At 38.3% G+C, this 13,912-nt stretch overlaps 1 protein-coding gene across 1 annotated transcript in view; it reads right to left on the minus strand.

The window, feature by feature from the left end:
- The window catches only part of Mtbp (MDM2 binding protein), a 68,738-nt gene extending 54,829 nt beyond the window's left edge, over window positions 1-13,909 (minus strand). Inside the window, exons 1-9 of the mRNA XM_051202503.1 lie at window positions 13,640-13,909; window positions 12,781-12,861; window positions 8,457-8,530; window positions 8,151-8,302; window positions 6,547-6,605; window positions 4,895-5,039; window positions 3,820-3,937; window positions 1,906-2,019; window positions 79-173 (exon numbers count right to left, since the gene is read on the minus strand). Coding sequence (XP_051058460.1) covers window positions 79-173; window positions 1,906-2,019; window positions 3,820-3,937; window positions 4,895-5,039; window positions 6,547-6,605; window positions 8,151-8,302; window positions 8,457-8,530; window positions 12,781-12,861; window positions 13,640-13,757 — 956 coding nt within the window. The 5' untranslated portion in view covers window positions 13,758-13,909. The remainder of the gene's footprint in view (window positions 1-78; window positions 174-1,905; window positions 2,020-3,819; window positions 3,938-4,894; window positions 5,040-6,546; window positions 6,606-8,150; window positions 8,303-8,456; window positions 8,531-12,780; window positions 12,862-13,639) is intronic.
- Between the last annotated feature and the right edge of the window lie 3 nt (window positions 13,910-13,912).

Raw genomic sequence — 13,912 nt, forward strand, 5'->3', positions numbered from 1 at the left:
CAATTACCTGCTGGTACCAAAACATTCTACCCGACCCAGAGACCGTAAACTAAAATGAACGTCTCAACAAAAGGATACAACTCAAATTCTATGTCCGATAAGTAGCAGGAGGGAAGATCTGATAATTTTATCATCTGCACAAATTCTAAAGCAGGACCATAGTAATGGAAAACCTGGAAAAGAAATTCAAATTGTATTAACAGTTTAAATCCGGTAAATGAAATGAAAGCAGACAAATTAGTGGAAATTAGTTTGAAAGCCACACAGGAAACACAAAGAAGAGACATGCCAAGGAAAAACAGTTTTAGTTTTCCCACCCGGCCTCTTTCTCCCCACTCCCCATGCATGTATACATGGAGATGAACAGCGGTTTGAATACTATGTCCCCTGACGTCTGGGCATTTGAAGACGTGGCTCCCAGCTGCTGGCCCTGTTTCAGGAGGCTTGAGAGGTGCAGCTTGTTGGATGAGCTATGTCACTGGAGGTGGGCTTTTTTTGTTTGTTCTCTTTGCTTCATGCTTGCAGTTGAAGACGAGAGCCCTCGGCTTCCTGCTTTCATTGCCATGCCTTTGCTTTACCACCGTGTATCTACTCTTCTGGAACCCTAAGCCTGAATACACTATTTCTTCTACAAGTTGTCTTGGTCATGGTGTTTTATCACAGCAATAGAAAAGTAACTAATACAGGGTAGAAAAGTTATCTTTATCTTAATTAACTTTACTTTAATTCATTGGAAAGGCTAAACCTGAAGCAAAATATTTTTTTAAAAATATAAAAAAGCTTAAAGAGCTGGGCAGTGGTGGCACATGCCTTTCATCCCAGCACTCAGTAGGCAGAAACCAGCGGATTTCTGAGTTTGAGGCCAGTCTGGTCTACAGAGTGAGTTCCAGGACTGGCTCCAAAACAATATAGAGAAACCCTGTCTCCAAAAGAAACAAAACAAAATAAACAAACAAACAAAAACAAAAACAAGCAAAAAAGATTATTATAACTGAAGATTGTACTGCCAAAGAGAATCTGAAGTCATCTGAAGTCACTAACTCTTCTAAGTGTGAGGGTTAGAAAAGGACTGGAAAAACCTTCTGAAAGGTAGACATAGGATGTTGCTTACAGTAATTATAAATAATATTGGGAAATGACATCACAGCATAGAGGACTGACATCCTTTTTTCCTACTGCCCTTTTGTCAAAAAGTATTAAGCATCCTTTAATTTCAGGCCCTCTGTGTTTTACACATTCTTAAGGCAGGTATTTCAGGATGGATAGCATCATTCCTTGGAAAGGACCACATCTCATACTGATTTTCAATATTAAAATGACTAGCTGTACTCTTCTAATTATTATATCTTGTATTTGCTTGCATTTAAAGAATAAATCTATAGAAGACAGGAGAAGAGAATTAGCATGTTTAACACCACAGGTTAAGCCTATGCTAGGCTCTGCATCAGATGCTAATCTCTTACCTCATTTAACTTTCACAGTAACCTTATAAGGTGGTGTTGCTCTCATTTCACAAGAGTTGTCAACGTATTCAAGGTTGTACCTAATCTATAACAGGTGACAGAGTCTAGTTCCAAATCCAGGCCTACCTAACTTCAGCCTCCATCTAACTTCCAGCATCTAGACATCTAGCTTTTCATTGATCTTAAAAGGGTAGCAATGGAAACCCCAATTCAGGCTTATAGTGACTTAAAATGACTGCCCCATTAAAAAAAACACCACTTTGTAGCAATGAGTACCAACATGCAGTACTCATCCCATATGCCCTCAATTACAAGTTATATGAGCTTTACCAGTGAACACACCATACGTATTAGTAATAGCAAGGCAAGAGTCAAGTGCATTTTATAGATCAAAACTGTACAAACCGATGCTAGCAGGAAAAGTAAATGTATATACAATTACCTTAGGCAAAATATTCTTATCCTTAGGTGGTTCTATCTTTTTGGCAAGAAAACAGGTATTTGTAGATGTAATTCCCTTTAAACAAAATTCAGGAAAACTAATTTCATGTTCAAACTGAAAAAGAAACCAAGAGAACTTAGTTATAGGTATTATGAATAAAGATTAATATGTTGTATTAGAATGAAAATAATGAGAAGAACCTGACCTTACTCTAAATAAAAAAACATATGAATGTGATTCTTTTCCTTTTTTTTTTTTTTTTTTTTGGATACATTCACTCTAAGGATAGTTCTTCCTACTGGGTATACATCATTCTATTAGCTTGACATCAACTCTTCATAATGAAACTTTCTGTGACTTTTGGTTAGTTGGCAACAGTATATAGCTGTTTCACAAAGCCCCCATGACCAAACAACACCCCACCCCCCATCCCTTCCCACTCCTGTACACATTCAATGCCTGTCTTCCTACCAGTCTGTAAGACAGGGCCACACAGAAGCTGCCCGTGTTCTTCACTACCAGGTACTTAGTACACAGGTACTAGGTTCTTAGTACAGTGCCTCGCAGGGTTCACCTCTGATGCAGGTGAGTGATAAATGCTTTTACCACAGAAGTCGTGACAGTGCTGCTATTAACAGTAAAGATGCAACAATACTGACAGCCAGGACTTACTGTGTCATTACTTTGTACTCTAAATACTATAACTCCAATAAATCTCATAAATTATTATTGTTATCAAGAGAAAAACGCAATTATGGTACCAAGATGTCACCCGAAACTGGAACCATATCAGGGTTTGAGTACAGGCATTACACCCAGGGTCTACTGGAAGCTATGAAGTGACACCAAGTTTGAAAGTAGATTAATGAGTGCTTAGTGTCATACTAAAGGAAGAAAAGAATCACATGAGAACTCCTCTGGCATGATCTGCCTACATTAAGCACATGACTTGAGAAAACGAAAACAAAGGCAATTCTCCTACCCACATGGTCAACCCTTCCACTTTGGCTGAATGCTGATTGATTGACTAATGTGTTTGTTTGTTTGTTTGTTTATTCCTAATAACACGATTTGCAGAGACAGTTTACCTAAAAAACTGAATCTTCCTAAAACTAGGATGGGCCAGTACGTTAATCTAGATAGACTAGGTACATTATTCTTACTGTTTTATTGGACATTTCATTAAGCCAATAAGAAAGATAAAGAGACAAAGAAGTAAACAAAACCAATGGGAATGCAAGAGCTCATTCATGATGACACACTATCCTGAACAAGCATTAAGAAATTCTCTTAATTTTCCTATCTATGAAACTTACATAAATTAATATGAACACATTTCAAAATACATATAACTTATTAAAAAAACACCAACACTCACCTCAGAAATTTAGGAGTGACTAAAGAAATCTAAGTGACAATTTTCATCACATAGTTGACATATCTAGGGTCTAGTAAAACCTTTAAAACACTGTTTAGGTTAGCTGGTTTGTATATGGAAGAGATACCTAAGGATACTATAGGTAGCTGCTGCCAATACTTTTTCTGGTGGAAAACACAGGCAATACAATTAAATGATTTGTTTCAACAATATGAACTTAAGTAATGTCCAATACTGTCTGCAAAATGCCACAATTCTAAAACATAATCACAATGAATACTGAACTTACAACTAATTAAAAATTAAATTAAAAATTCAGTTTAAAGTAGAACAAGTCACAGACAACTCTTGGTAGCAATATGTAGCTCATGGACCTCTGTTAGGAGCAGATGCACCGTTTCTATCATTGGAGAAGACTCCACTTTGTCAATCTAGAACATTTTCCTGAGGGACATTGGCTTCGACTTCAGATGTACTGGAAACAAAGTCCAAAGGCCTACTTTGTTACATAAGGTGAAAGCAAGAAACCTGTTTACCTTTCTTTCCCGTATCTGAATCTCTCCCCTCCACAATTCCCTTGAGTCAATGGCATTTCTGAACTCCTCTAAAGGTACAACATTAGCTGAAAGGTATTCTGCAATTTTCTGACAATTACTGTTAAAAAAAAAAAAAAAAAAAGAGAGAGAAAGGAAAGGAAAAAGAGAAACATTTTGATGATTAAATGATGGTCATTCTATTTTTTCTAACTTCTAATGGCTACATTTTAGCTATAGTCTAAGAGGGGTAACTGCAATTTCATATTAATATGAATTATCCATTATGTTAGTCTCTGAGGAAGGGTTGCCACATTTCCACAAATTCAGAGCCATCATCCCTATGTAAACAGAAACTTTCCTGTTACTGCCGGCTTGACTGTACCAGATGTACACACAAGACTCTATGTCAGTCCCTCAGATTCAGAAACAACTGTCACCCTACGTGTTCCTTCAGGGCTTTTATGAACCCATGGCTGCCCTTGATCATGGGCGATGCTGACTGTTAGTATTCCTGGTTTGCCTCTACCTCCATGTGGGGAGCTCACTTTCTTAATTCAACAGCAATCTACTGCTGTGCTAGATTTATGAACCTCGTGATTTTTTTTTTTAATTTCACAAATCATGCGGTTCATAAATCTAGCTTGAGTACTGACTTTGGAATCAAAACGGGAATGCACAATTGACCTGTACTAATGAGTCATAAATACAACTGTGTATGCTTATTTCTCCCTTGTAATATAGCATAGACAGCAGACAGAATGGAACAACTCCAGTGTTAATAGTCACCCTGGTGCCCACTGGGTACTGAAAGCCTGCCTGACAGGGCACGGTGAACTTGGGAGAACCAATGCTCAGTAGTGATTATCCATCAGCACGGATAAGATTTACCAAATATTTAAACAGTCAGGAAATGTGAAAGGAGGGAAATCTAGGTTCCAGTAAAGGTACAATTCTCTAATTACAGGGCAACGGAGACATTACCTCGTCACGTTACAGTAATTTTCAAAGGCTCAATCTATGGAGAACCTGGCCACAGATCTGAAGAGAATGATGACATATGACCAAAGGAACTTACGTCTCACGGTGATTTCCCGCTATGATAACTTTTGCAGAATGCCATTCCTTCAGATGTTTCAAGGCCCCCACAGTGGGCAAGCACTCTTTTAATTTAGGAGGATCTTTGTCAGAAGGCAATAGTATTATGTCTATCATTGCTCTACCTAGAAAAAAATATATAATTCTTAAAAGATGTTGGTCCTAAAGTGACTTACAACAGCATTCTCCTGAACTTTAAGCTTATTTAGAAGATAAAATAATATTTCAAAACAATACACATCTCCAGGAGTTCAAACATTTCAAGCACTCATCATCTGAGTTCATGCCATGTTATCTGGAAATAGCTAGCACATGGTAGAAAACAATGAACTATATCATAATTGCTGGCCGATTCTCTAGCAGTAGTTAATTATATGCATTGCTCTGGAGATCATCAATGCTATTGTACTCAACAAGGGGGGGAAAAAACCTGGGAAATTTCATTATATTCTCCTACATTTAATTTTGTTATCCAAAAGGGAATGAATGAGTATAAGATTTCAATGTGCAAATAAATCATTTCTCTTAAAGGACAATAAAACATTCAGTATAGTCAATTGTAGTAGTATCACTAGAGTCTGAGAAAGAAGGTTTACTTCAGACGAGTTTAAACGACAAATTATAAATTTATTGAAGAATCAGGAAAATTAAAATGAAATGGAAACCAAATAAAAATCTGATAATGGAAGGCATTTAATTTGACAACAACAGCAACTGTATAATATTCTAGTACATATTTTAAGTCTGACACATTTTACTAAAAGAAATCTGATAGACTGGGGAGTAGCTTAGCATGTACAAGGACCTGGGTTCAATCACTGAGTAAAAAAGCTAAAAATTGTTTATTTGTGGGTACGTTCTGTTATTTTTAAAATATTTGTTTTTATTTGATGTGTATATTTGTATGAAGCATGTGGAGACCAGAAGGGCACTGGATTTCCTGGAACTAGAGTTATGGATGGTGGTGAGCTGCCATGTGGTTGCTGAGAACTGACCCCAGGTCCTCTGCAAGAGCAGTCAGTGCCCTTATCCACTGAGCTATCTGGGCAAACCCTTATTTTCCATAAAGGACTCTGCAGTAAAATTTGGCTCTAAATACCAGCTCCTCGAATATAATAATTTTATTATGTATAAGCTTTGAGATCCTTTATAATTATCTAGCTTTACACACCACTATATATTCAGTTCCTAGAACAACACATGACATATAATACAGTCATCAAACACATGATCAATAAATGATATTCAATAATGAAAATACTCATTAAAAAACTGCAAAAGTAATTGTGAATACTAATCTGTGCCATATTTTACCAATGACTACTTGAGTAATACAAGAAAAGCTATGTTAGGACAAAAAAAATTGGAAGGATACAATCATACAGTATTTCAAATATGCTTCTCATTTTAGGAACAAAAAATGGTTCCTATAAAAGAAAATCCTGAGGAAAGAGCTTTGTTCTACTGTACAACATTCCATTTGGTGATGTGTATGCTAACTGCGCACCAGAAAAGAATATTATCCAAACAACTGGGTTAAAGAAGCAATAATGTTCTACAAAATACACTGAACTCAACACTCATTCAAAAAAATAAGAAAACACAAATGATCAAAAACAGTTATTGTATTACCAGGGGCAGGAAGCTTGTCTGATAACTGATGCAAATTTTCTGATGCTTCTTCATATAAACTGCAATAAAAAAAATAGATTTAGATAAAAATACCCTACACAAACATGCATTTGTGTAAACACACACATACACACTCACAAACAGGTAATAATGACCTGTGTGCCTCACAGTCACATACAGTAGACATATTACTTTCTTTGACTCAGCTGACAAACCCATGTACCATTAACATCAGTATTTCTCCTTTAAATAACTGTCCCAAAGTCATGTAACTATTATTTGTGAAAGGTAGCAATCAACCTGCAAGGACAAACTCACACCCAAAAACCAAACAGAATCATTGATAAAATGGGAACAAAGCCCCTAGGTTATATTTATATATTCAATAATAGGCTGAACACTTTTCTAGTCTTCAAAGCCAGCAGCAGGCTTTATTTAATAAAGGCCACTGCTCTTCTCTAAGTTCTAAGTCTTCTCTGAGAATATGACATTTTGCTCAAACTCCTAAATATGTATAAATTTTATTCATTGGTGAAATTTTGCTCTCTGGGTAATTTATTATGTGGGATAAGAGTATTTAAATCCTTTCACATAAGACAGTATTGTTGTAAGACAAAAACCTTAAAGCATCCTGTGCTAAACTATAGTTTTCAGGCTCCCTCTTGTGGAAATAAGGCCACATGCAAAACTGCCACATGCAAAACTGCCACATAGTTTTTCTCAGTGATAAAACAGGAATTTATTAAGGCTCAATGGAGGCATCTTAGAAAGTGCCTACACTTAATGAAAGTTCCATACCTGATGAATGAGTAAACAAAGGACCAGACCAGCTAAGTCCCCGGCTTTGTCTCACATAACCAGAGTCCTTTCCTAACTACTGCTAATTTTATGGTTCTTCCCTCTTCTACACGTCCTTCATTAACAGAGTGAATAATATAATGCGACATCAGGGAGAAGGAATTCCTAAAGCTCATACAATTTACAGGTATATTATATGAATACTAAAAACAAAAGCATTTCCCATCACATGAAAGCTAAAATGAAAGGGCTTAATAGAGTCAGACATGGAACATCTTAGGAAGAGAGAGACTGCCACATCTTAGCGTCTGGATAGGTTTTCACTTTCTAACAGGAGTCAAGGAGCTTACAAGTGAAGTCAGTCACAGTGACACTCCTTAGAAATTCTGTGGATTACAGAACGTATCAAAAATGTTGACGAGGCATGTAAGTTGAGAAGGAAATCCCACGTGTGAGCCGCAGAGAGCGAGCAAAGGAACAATATGCTTCGATCTGAGTGCTAGCTGTTAGCATTAAGTGATTCCTCTAATCCAGCTATCACAGTACCAGGCAGAAATTAGCTTCAAGAAATGGCTATGCCGGTGCAAACAGCACCCAATAGCTGTGCAAACCTAGACAACATTTTCAGGTATCAAGTAGATAACAGGGCTAAACTGCCCAGTGTCTTCCAAAAATGAAGAATTAAATATTGTGGTTGATTAAATCCCCCTACTATAATTGCTAAAACATTCCATCGTTGCTGTCCTGTCTCAAAAGGACTGGCTAATGTGAAGTATCTGAAAGGCAGTGTAGGCATGTAAGCATACTCAGCCAAGGACATGGATTCCCTGCTATTACTGTCATCTTCTTCCAAACACTCAGCAGCCCTCTGACATTCTTCTATATTTGCTTGAAGAACATCTTCTATTTTATCCTTTTCAGCATCGAGATGTATCTCTTGCCAATCGGAACTACAAAACTAACAGAAGGCGGTGGTAAATAAAGGAGTTATGAAGTCATTTATAGCATTTCCCAATGGCTGTGACAAAACCAACCCATCAAAAGGAGGCACTAAACAAAGTGGGTTCGTGAAACTCTTCCTAGTAGGAAAGGCATCCACTAATAGCTATTACCTGATAAAATCCACATATTGCTTGCACTGCAAAGAACCACTTCCTGGGATGAGGTGTGCCACCCACTGAACAAGCTTGAAAACAAACCACACTTATTAGAAGGCAGACAATAAAAAAGTCATCATAACAAATTAGTTTAGAGAATTATGCAATTTTGAAACAGTCTACAGTTTTCCAAGTTTTATACTTTTTTATGTGTCTTTTAAATCTCTAGTAAAAATTCAATCTCACAATCTGTTTAAAGAACAAAATTACAAGTTTGCATTAATTCATCATAATTCAAAATCCACATGACTTAATCATCATTTAAAATCTACTACAATGTTAAAAAAAAAAAATACGGCTACTCAGTTATGGCTGGACCACACAAAACCAGGTAGTCTACTAAAAATGATTCCCTTTCTAAGAGCCATACAGGCTTGGTTGTACCTAGCCACAGGTAGAAGATGTTCTACTTGGAAAATGTAACACACAAAAGGAAAACTAAAATAAAAATACTCAAAGGTCACCCTGGAACACAACTCATAGGAGCCAAAGATTTGGGAGTTACGTAGAGGAAGCAGATCCAAGGCTGGGAGGGAGAAAGTGAAGCATGGGCTGAACTTGTGGGAGCGAGCAAGGTGAGGTGCTGAATGGCAATCGCAAAGTTCTCCCAGAGAGCTCAGCGGAACACTCTTTTTTCTTACTGGAAGCCATTGAGTATAAGTCCTCACAGGAAATAGACCACTCTATTTGCTTTCCTGCTAGGGCTTTCTTCACTCCTTCCTGCCAAAATGCAAGAGGCACGACCTTCCATTACAAGGTTGTCTAGCAAACTGGTCCCAGTCCAGGCACTCCAAACCATAGAAAACCCACAAATAACATCTCATACATTTCCCGATGGAGTCCTAGCTTCGTGTGTTCACAGACTGCTGCATTCCTTTCTTCACATTTTCATAAACTCCCTGAAAGTGCTGCCTGTCCGTGACCACCCAGCCATTTCACTGGGCTTGTTTCCAAAATGCCACTGAGACTATTTAAATTCATCAATAGCGGACTCTTTGCTAAATTATTAATTTTCACTTTCGTTGATATTTAATTTCTCAGCATATGAGAGAGAGGGAGAGAGAAGACTCAAGGTGACTAAGATCACTTGGATCTGTTGCACTAATTCCGGCTCCTCCTTCAAGGTCTCATAAAATTGGTGTTCTTTGAATCCTGGGATTGTTTTGAGTTTCCTTGTCTTCCTGTCATCTATCAACAACCTCATGTTTCTCATGGCTTCCATCTACACATGGATGGTATGATGATAACCACAGATGATATGATAACCACAGACCTATCTGTTCAACTTTTACACGGGATTTTACTTAATATCTTAACGTGTTTTAAAGAAGTCATCATTCTTCCATCTTTATAAATGCCACCAGCACATTTATTCTAGTCAGACTTGTAGTGTCTTTTTGGAATTCCTTTCTCCTAAACTAAGCCCACTCAACATGAAACCAGGTAATCACCCTCCAATTCCTTTCAGGTCTATCCTATCCACCTCCTACATGTTCTCTGCCTCCCCACCCCCTTCTGCAATAACTCCAATAGCTATAACTTTCTCTAATGTGTCCACTACAACTAGGGCACCTCAAAAGCAGATCTGGAGGTGGGGAGGTGGCTCACAGAAAAAGTACATGCCATACAACTGTGAGAACGGCAGCTCAGATCCCCAGAACCCACATAAAAGCCAGTCAGGCAGGTGTGCACTTGAGAGGTAGAGAAGGGGGATTCCTAGGTCACACATACATGAGAACAAGCAAATACACACATACACCGCATACCCACACCTATTTAAACGAAAGGAACAAAGGAAGGAAGGAAGGAAGGAAGGAAGGAAGGAAGGAAGGAAGGAAGGAAGGAAGGTGATAATGATGCTCTCATCTTCCCTGAATTAAAACCTTTAATGGCTGCCAACTACATTAAGGAAAAAGTCCAAATGCTGCAATACTATTTACAAAGATGTCTGCACAACTATACCAACCTAGCTTTTCAGTACACAAACCATTACCAAACAAAAAACGTGTATCATGCCAGTGACCACACTACTACTTTCACAGTTCACCAACTGAACATCTACTATTCAATTTATACAGGGACAGCAAAGAATCTAAAGTTTGTTTCCCGCTGGCCTCCTGACGTAAACTCATGGAGTATCTTTTGATGGATAACCAGAAAAGGTAAATAGTGAGACAGATGAAGAATGGCAAGGAACCAAATGGCTAGTGCTGAAAGTGCTATTCAAATCTATATAAACAAGTGTTCCAGCCGGGTGGCAGCGCCGGTCTTTAATTCCAGCACTCAGGGAGGCAGAGGCAGGCAGATCTCTGTGAATTTGAGCCCAGCCTGGTCTACAAAGTAAGTTCCAAGACAGCCACAGCTACACAAAGAATCCCTATCTCAAAAAACCAAAACCAACCAAACAAAAAAGATTTCTGGATCAGTTACTATGACAAATGTGATCAAAAGCATGTCTGTCCCAAGGAAAATGACACCAGCAAAATCTTTCCCGATAAAGGAATGGAGGAATATCTCAGCCCAAAGAATTAAACACCAGAAGCTGACACTAGACTATAAGTCATCAGCACTGAAAAGATAGTAAATATATGTAAGTTTTATGATGACAAACTGCTGACCGGTTGTTTTCAATAAAGTTTTTACAGAGAAATAAAATGCTTTAATTGCAGTGTGTCTTGTGTTTTAACTTACAGCACACATAGTAAATATTACCTTTACTGCTTCACGTTCTTCAATATTTAAAACCAATCAATGCTTTAAAGTTTTTAAAATTACATTGTGTTTGTAGTAGACACATGTGTGTCACAGCTGTGTGGAGATGAGAAGACAATTTATAGTTGGTTCTTTCCTTCATGGGTCCTGGGGAGTGAACTCAGGTATTAGCCATGTCAGCAAGCAATTTTACCCACTGAGCCAGCTCCCTGACCCCCAACAAGAATTTTTCTTAGCTTTGATAGAGTTATCTAACTGGTTATTGTATTAGGATGGCCATGCATGACTTCAGCTTGCACAGTCACATGCAGAGTTCTGGATTTCTAGGCAAAAGGAGAAACTTAAAAGACACTCTGCCCATACAAGCATAATGAACACTTTCATGAGAACCTCTACAATGCTCCCATACTCCCAAGATCTATTTCACATATACATTTGAAGCATGAATGGGGGAAAATCTTTGCTGCCATAACAGGAGCACCATCTAAACTTTACCAACTTATGAAAACTTATGAAATTAGTGCCATTAGTACTTGGACAACAGGCTAGTGCTCCTCGTACTCGAAAGCATTCCTCAGTGTGAGCTCCGCCCCAGAGAGACTGGGGGTTTTCTAATCAGAAAAGGCAAAGTGCAGATTATCACAGAATCGGGAGAGCAGCAGCTATCAAAGTAGGGACATTCTTCCTGGCATCTAGACATTTCCCTCAGCTTTTGGGATTTGGTCTGTTTTCATATTTCCATTTTCTGAGCCTTTTAAGAACATTATCAGATGGAGAAGAAGAGAGAAAAGAAAATCATCAGAGCAAATAAATGTGTTTGTAAAATACCAACAGAGCTAAAGGGAGGAAAGATTTCTTACCAAAAAAAAAAAAAAAAAAAAAAAAAGTGAAAACTTCAAAAAGTCAAAGCAATGAGGACTGACTATCTTTATCAAGCACAAAGTTATTTTTCTCTTTGTCTTAAGAGAATCAGTAAGGGTGGTGTTGGCACACGCCTTTAATCCCAGCACTGGGGAGGTAGAGGCAGGCAGATATTTGTCTAGAGTGAGTTCCAGGACAGGCTCCAAAGCTATACAGAGAAAGCTGTTTCAAAAACAAAACAAATCAAAAACAAAAACAAACATGAAAGAGAGAGAATCAGTAAGAATAAAAGAATAGACAGGGGAAAATACCCACAAATAAGTGGTAAAGTCAGAATGGGCGCTTTAATAATGTGTCTTTACTCGAGGCAAGAAGTCTTCACAATGCCACACTACCTTATATATATATGTGCGCGATAGATAGATGATAGATAGATAGATAGATAGATAGAAGATAGATAGATAGATAGATAGATGGGGGACCAAAACTCAAGTTGGGAATCCAAAGTAACTTCTATAACAACTTTAAATATCAGGAAGGAATGGTAAAGTAGTTGAGTATTTCCTTAAGATATCTCCATAACCCTGTGACTTATGCAAAATCAAGAAGTATTTCTTCTATTCCTAAATTATCACACTAACTGATTTCCAATAAAATGCTGTGACAAACTGGAGGTATGGGGGGTTTGTTATACTGTTATACTTACCAGGAAATGTACTGTCATCTGGATGGACTGAATCATTGATGCTTCTCTTCAAGAGGTGATAAATACTGGATGCTGTCAAGTCTGTAAAAGTAAGGGCCTAATTCAGTCATCTAATTCAGCAGGTTCAAGAATTAACATAATCTAGGCCTGTTTCAATTTTACTATCAGGGGATCTGAATGAAGGCCAGTATGTTGGATACAGAATATGGAATATCTGTGGATTAAGATTCTATTCAAATGCTGATGAACTAAGCTTTAGCAAGCACAGAAAATAATCAAGGCTCCCGATTCCTACATGCTAGTCAGTAAGAAGAAACCAAAACTTCCTGACCAAAAAAAAAAATCATATACATTTCATCCTCAAAACAAAGTCTGCTTGATCAAAACAAGGAAGATGCAATGAGACTAGAGACATCAAAAAGCCACGTAATCAAAAGCAGCTAAAAGCGTTTACAATTTGTCATTAAAAAAAAAAAAAGTGCGACTGTCTCTTCCATAGAATGTAACCCGAGATTTGTAGAATCTACTGCTTCTTTATTTTCTTCAAGGTGGAACGCCGAGGTATACGTACTTTCTAAAGATACACCTTTCCAGCAAGCAGAATTCCTATTACTCTGTCACCAGGGGATTCAAACCAAATAAGTATTCGATGTGCCAACCCCTTGTGGCACTGGGACCCAACAATTTTATATGTTTCCCTTTAAGGTTACACTGTTTGGTTCTTACAGAAACTTCTTCAGAGAGTTGCATCTTCCTGGGACCACTAGACCTATGCTCCTCCCCCCGGGACCTCCTCATAAACTCCAATCCCTTCGCCTCCCCGCGGGTCTTTCCCGCCTCTTCTCAGCCCAGAGCTTACCAGGCTGCTTCTCGGTGCTCTCCAGGGACGCCGCCTCAGTCCCCGGCTCGCTGTCCCCACCGGCCAGCGACGATAACTTCCCTTCCCGCCAGGTGACGAGCAACAAGTACCGATCCATTCTCTTCGCGCCCAGACGAAAGTTTTGGGTCTCAAAAGCGCCGCGCGCAACGCGCACTTCCGGTTTCCTGCCGCTTGGGTTAGCCGGGGATAATGTCTTAGGTCGATTTTCCCGCCGATTATTTTTTTGGGGAAATGATTCTCTCAGTAGCCACT

The sequence above is a fragment of the Phodopus roborovskii genome, unplaced genomic scaffold, assembly GCF_943737965.1.
Source record: "Phodopus roborovskii unplaced genomic scaffold, PHOROB, whole genome shotgun sequence".
NCBI lineage: Eukaryota > Metazoa > Chordata > Mammalia > Rodentia > Cricetidae > Phodopus > Phodopus roborovskii.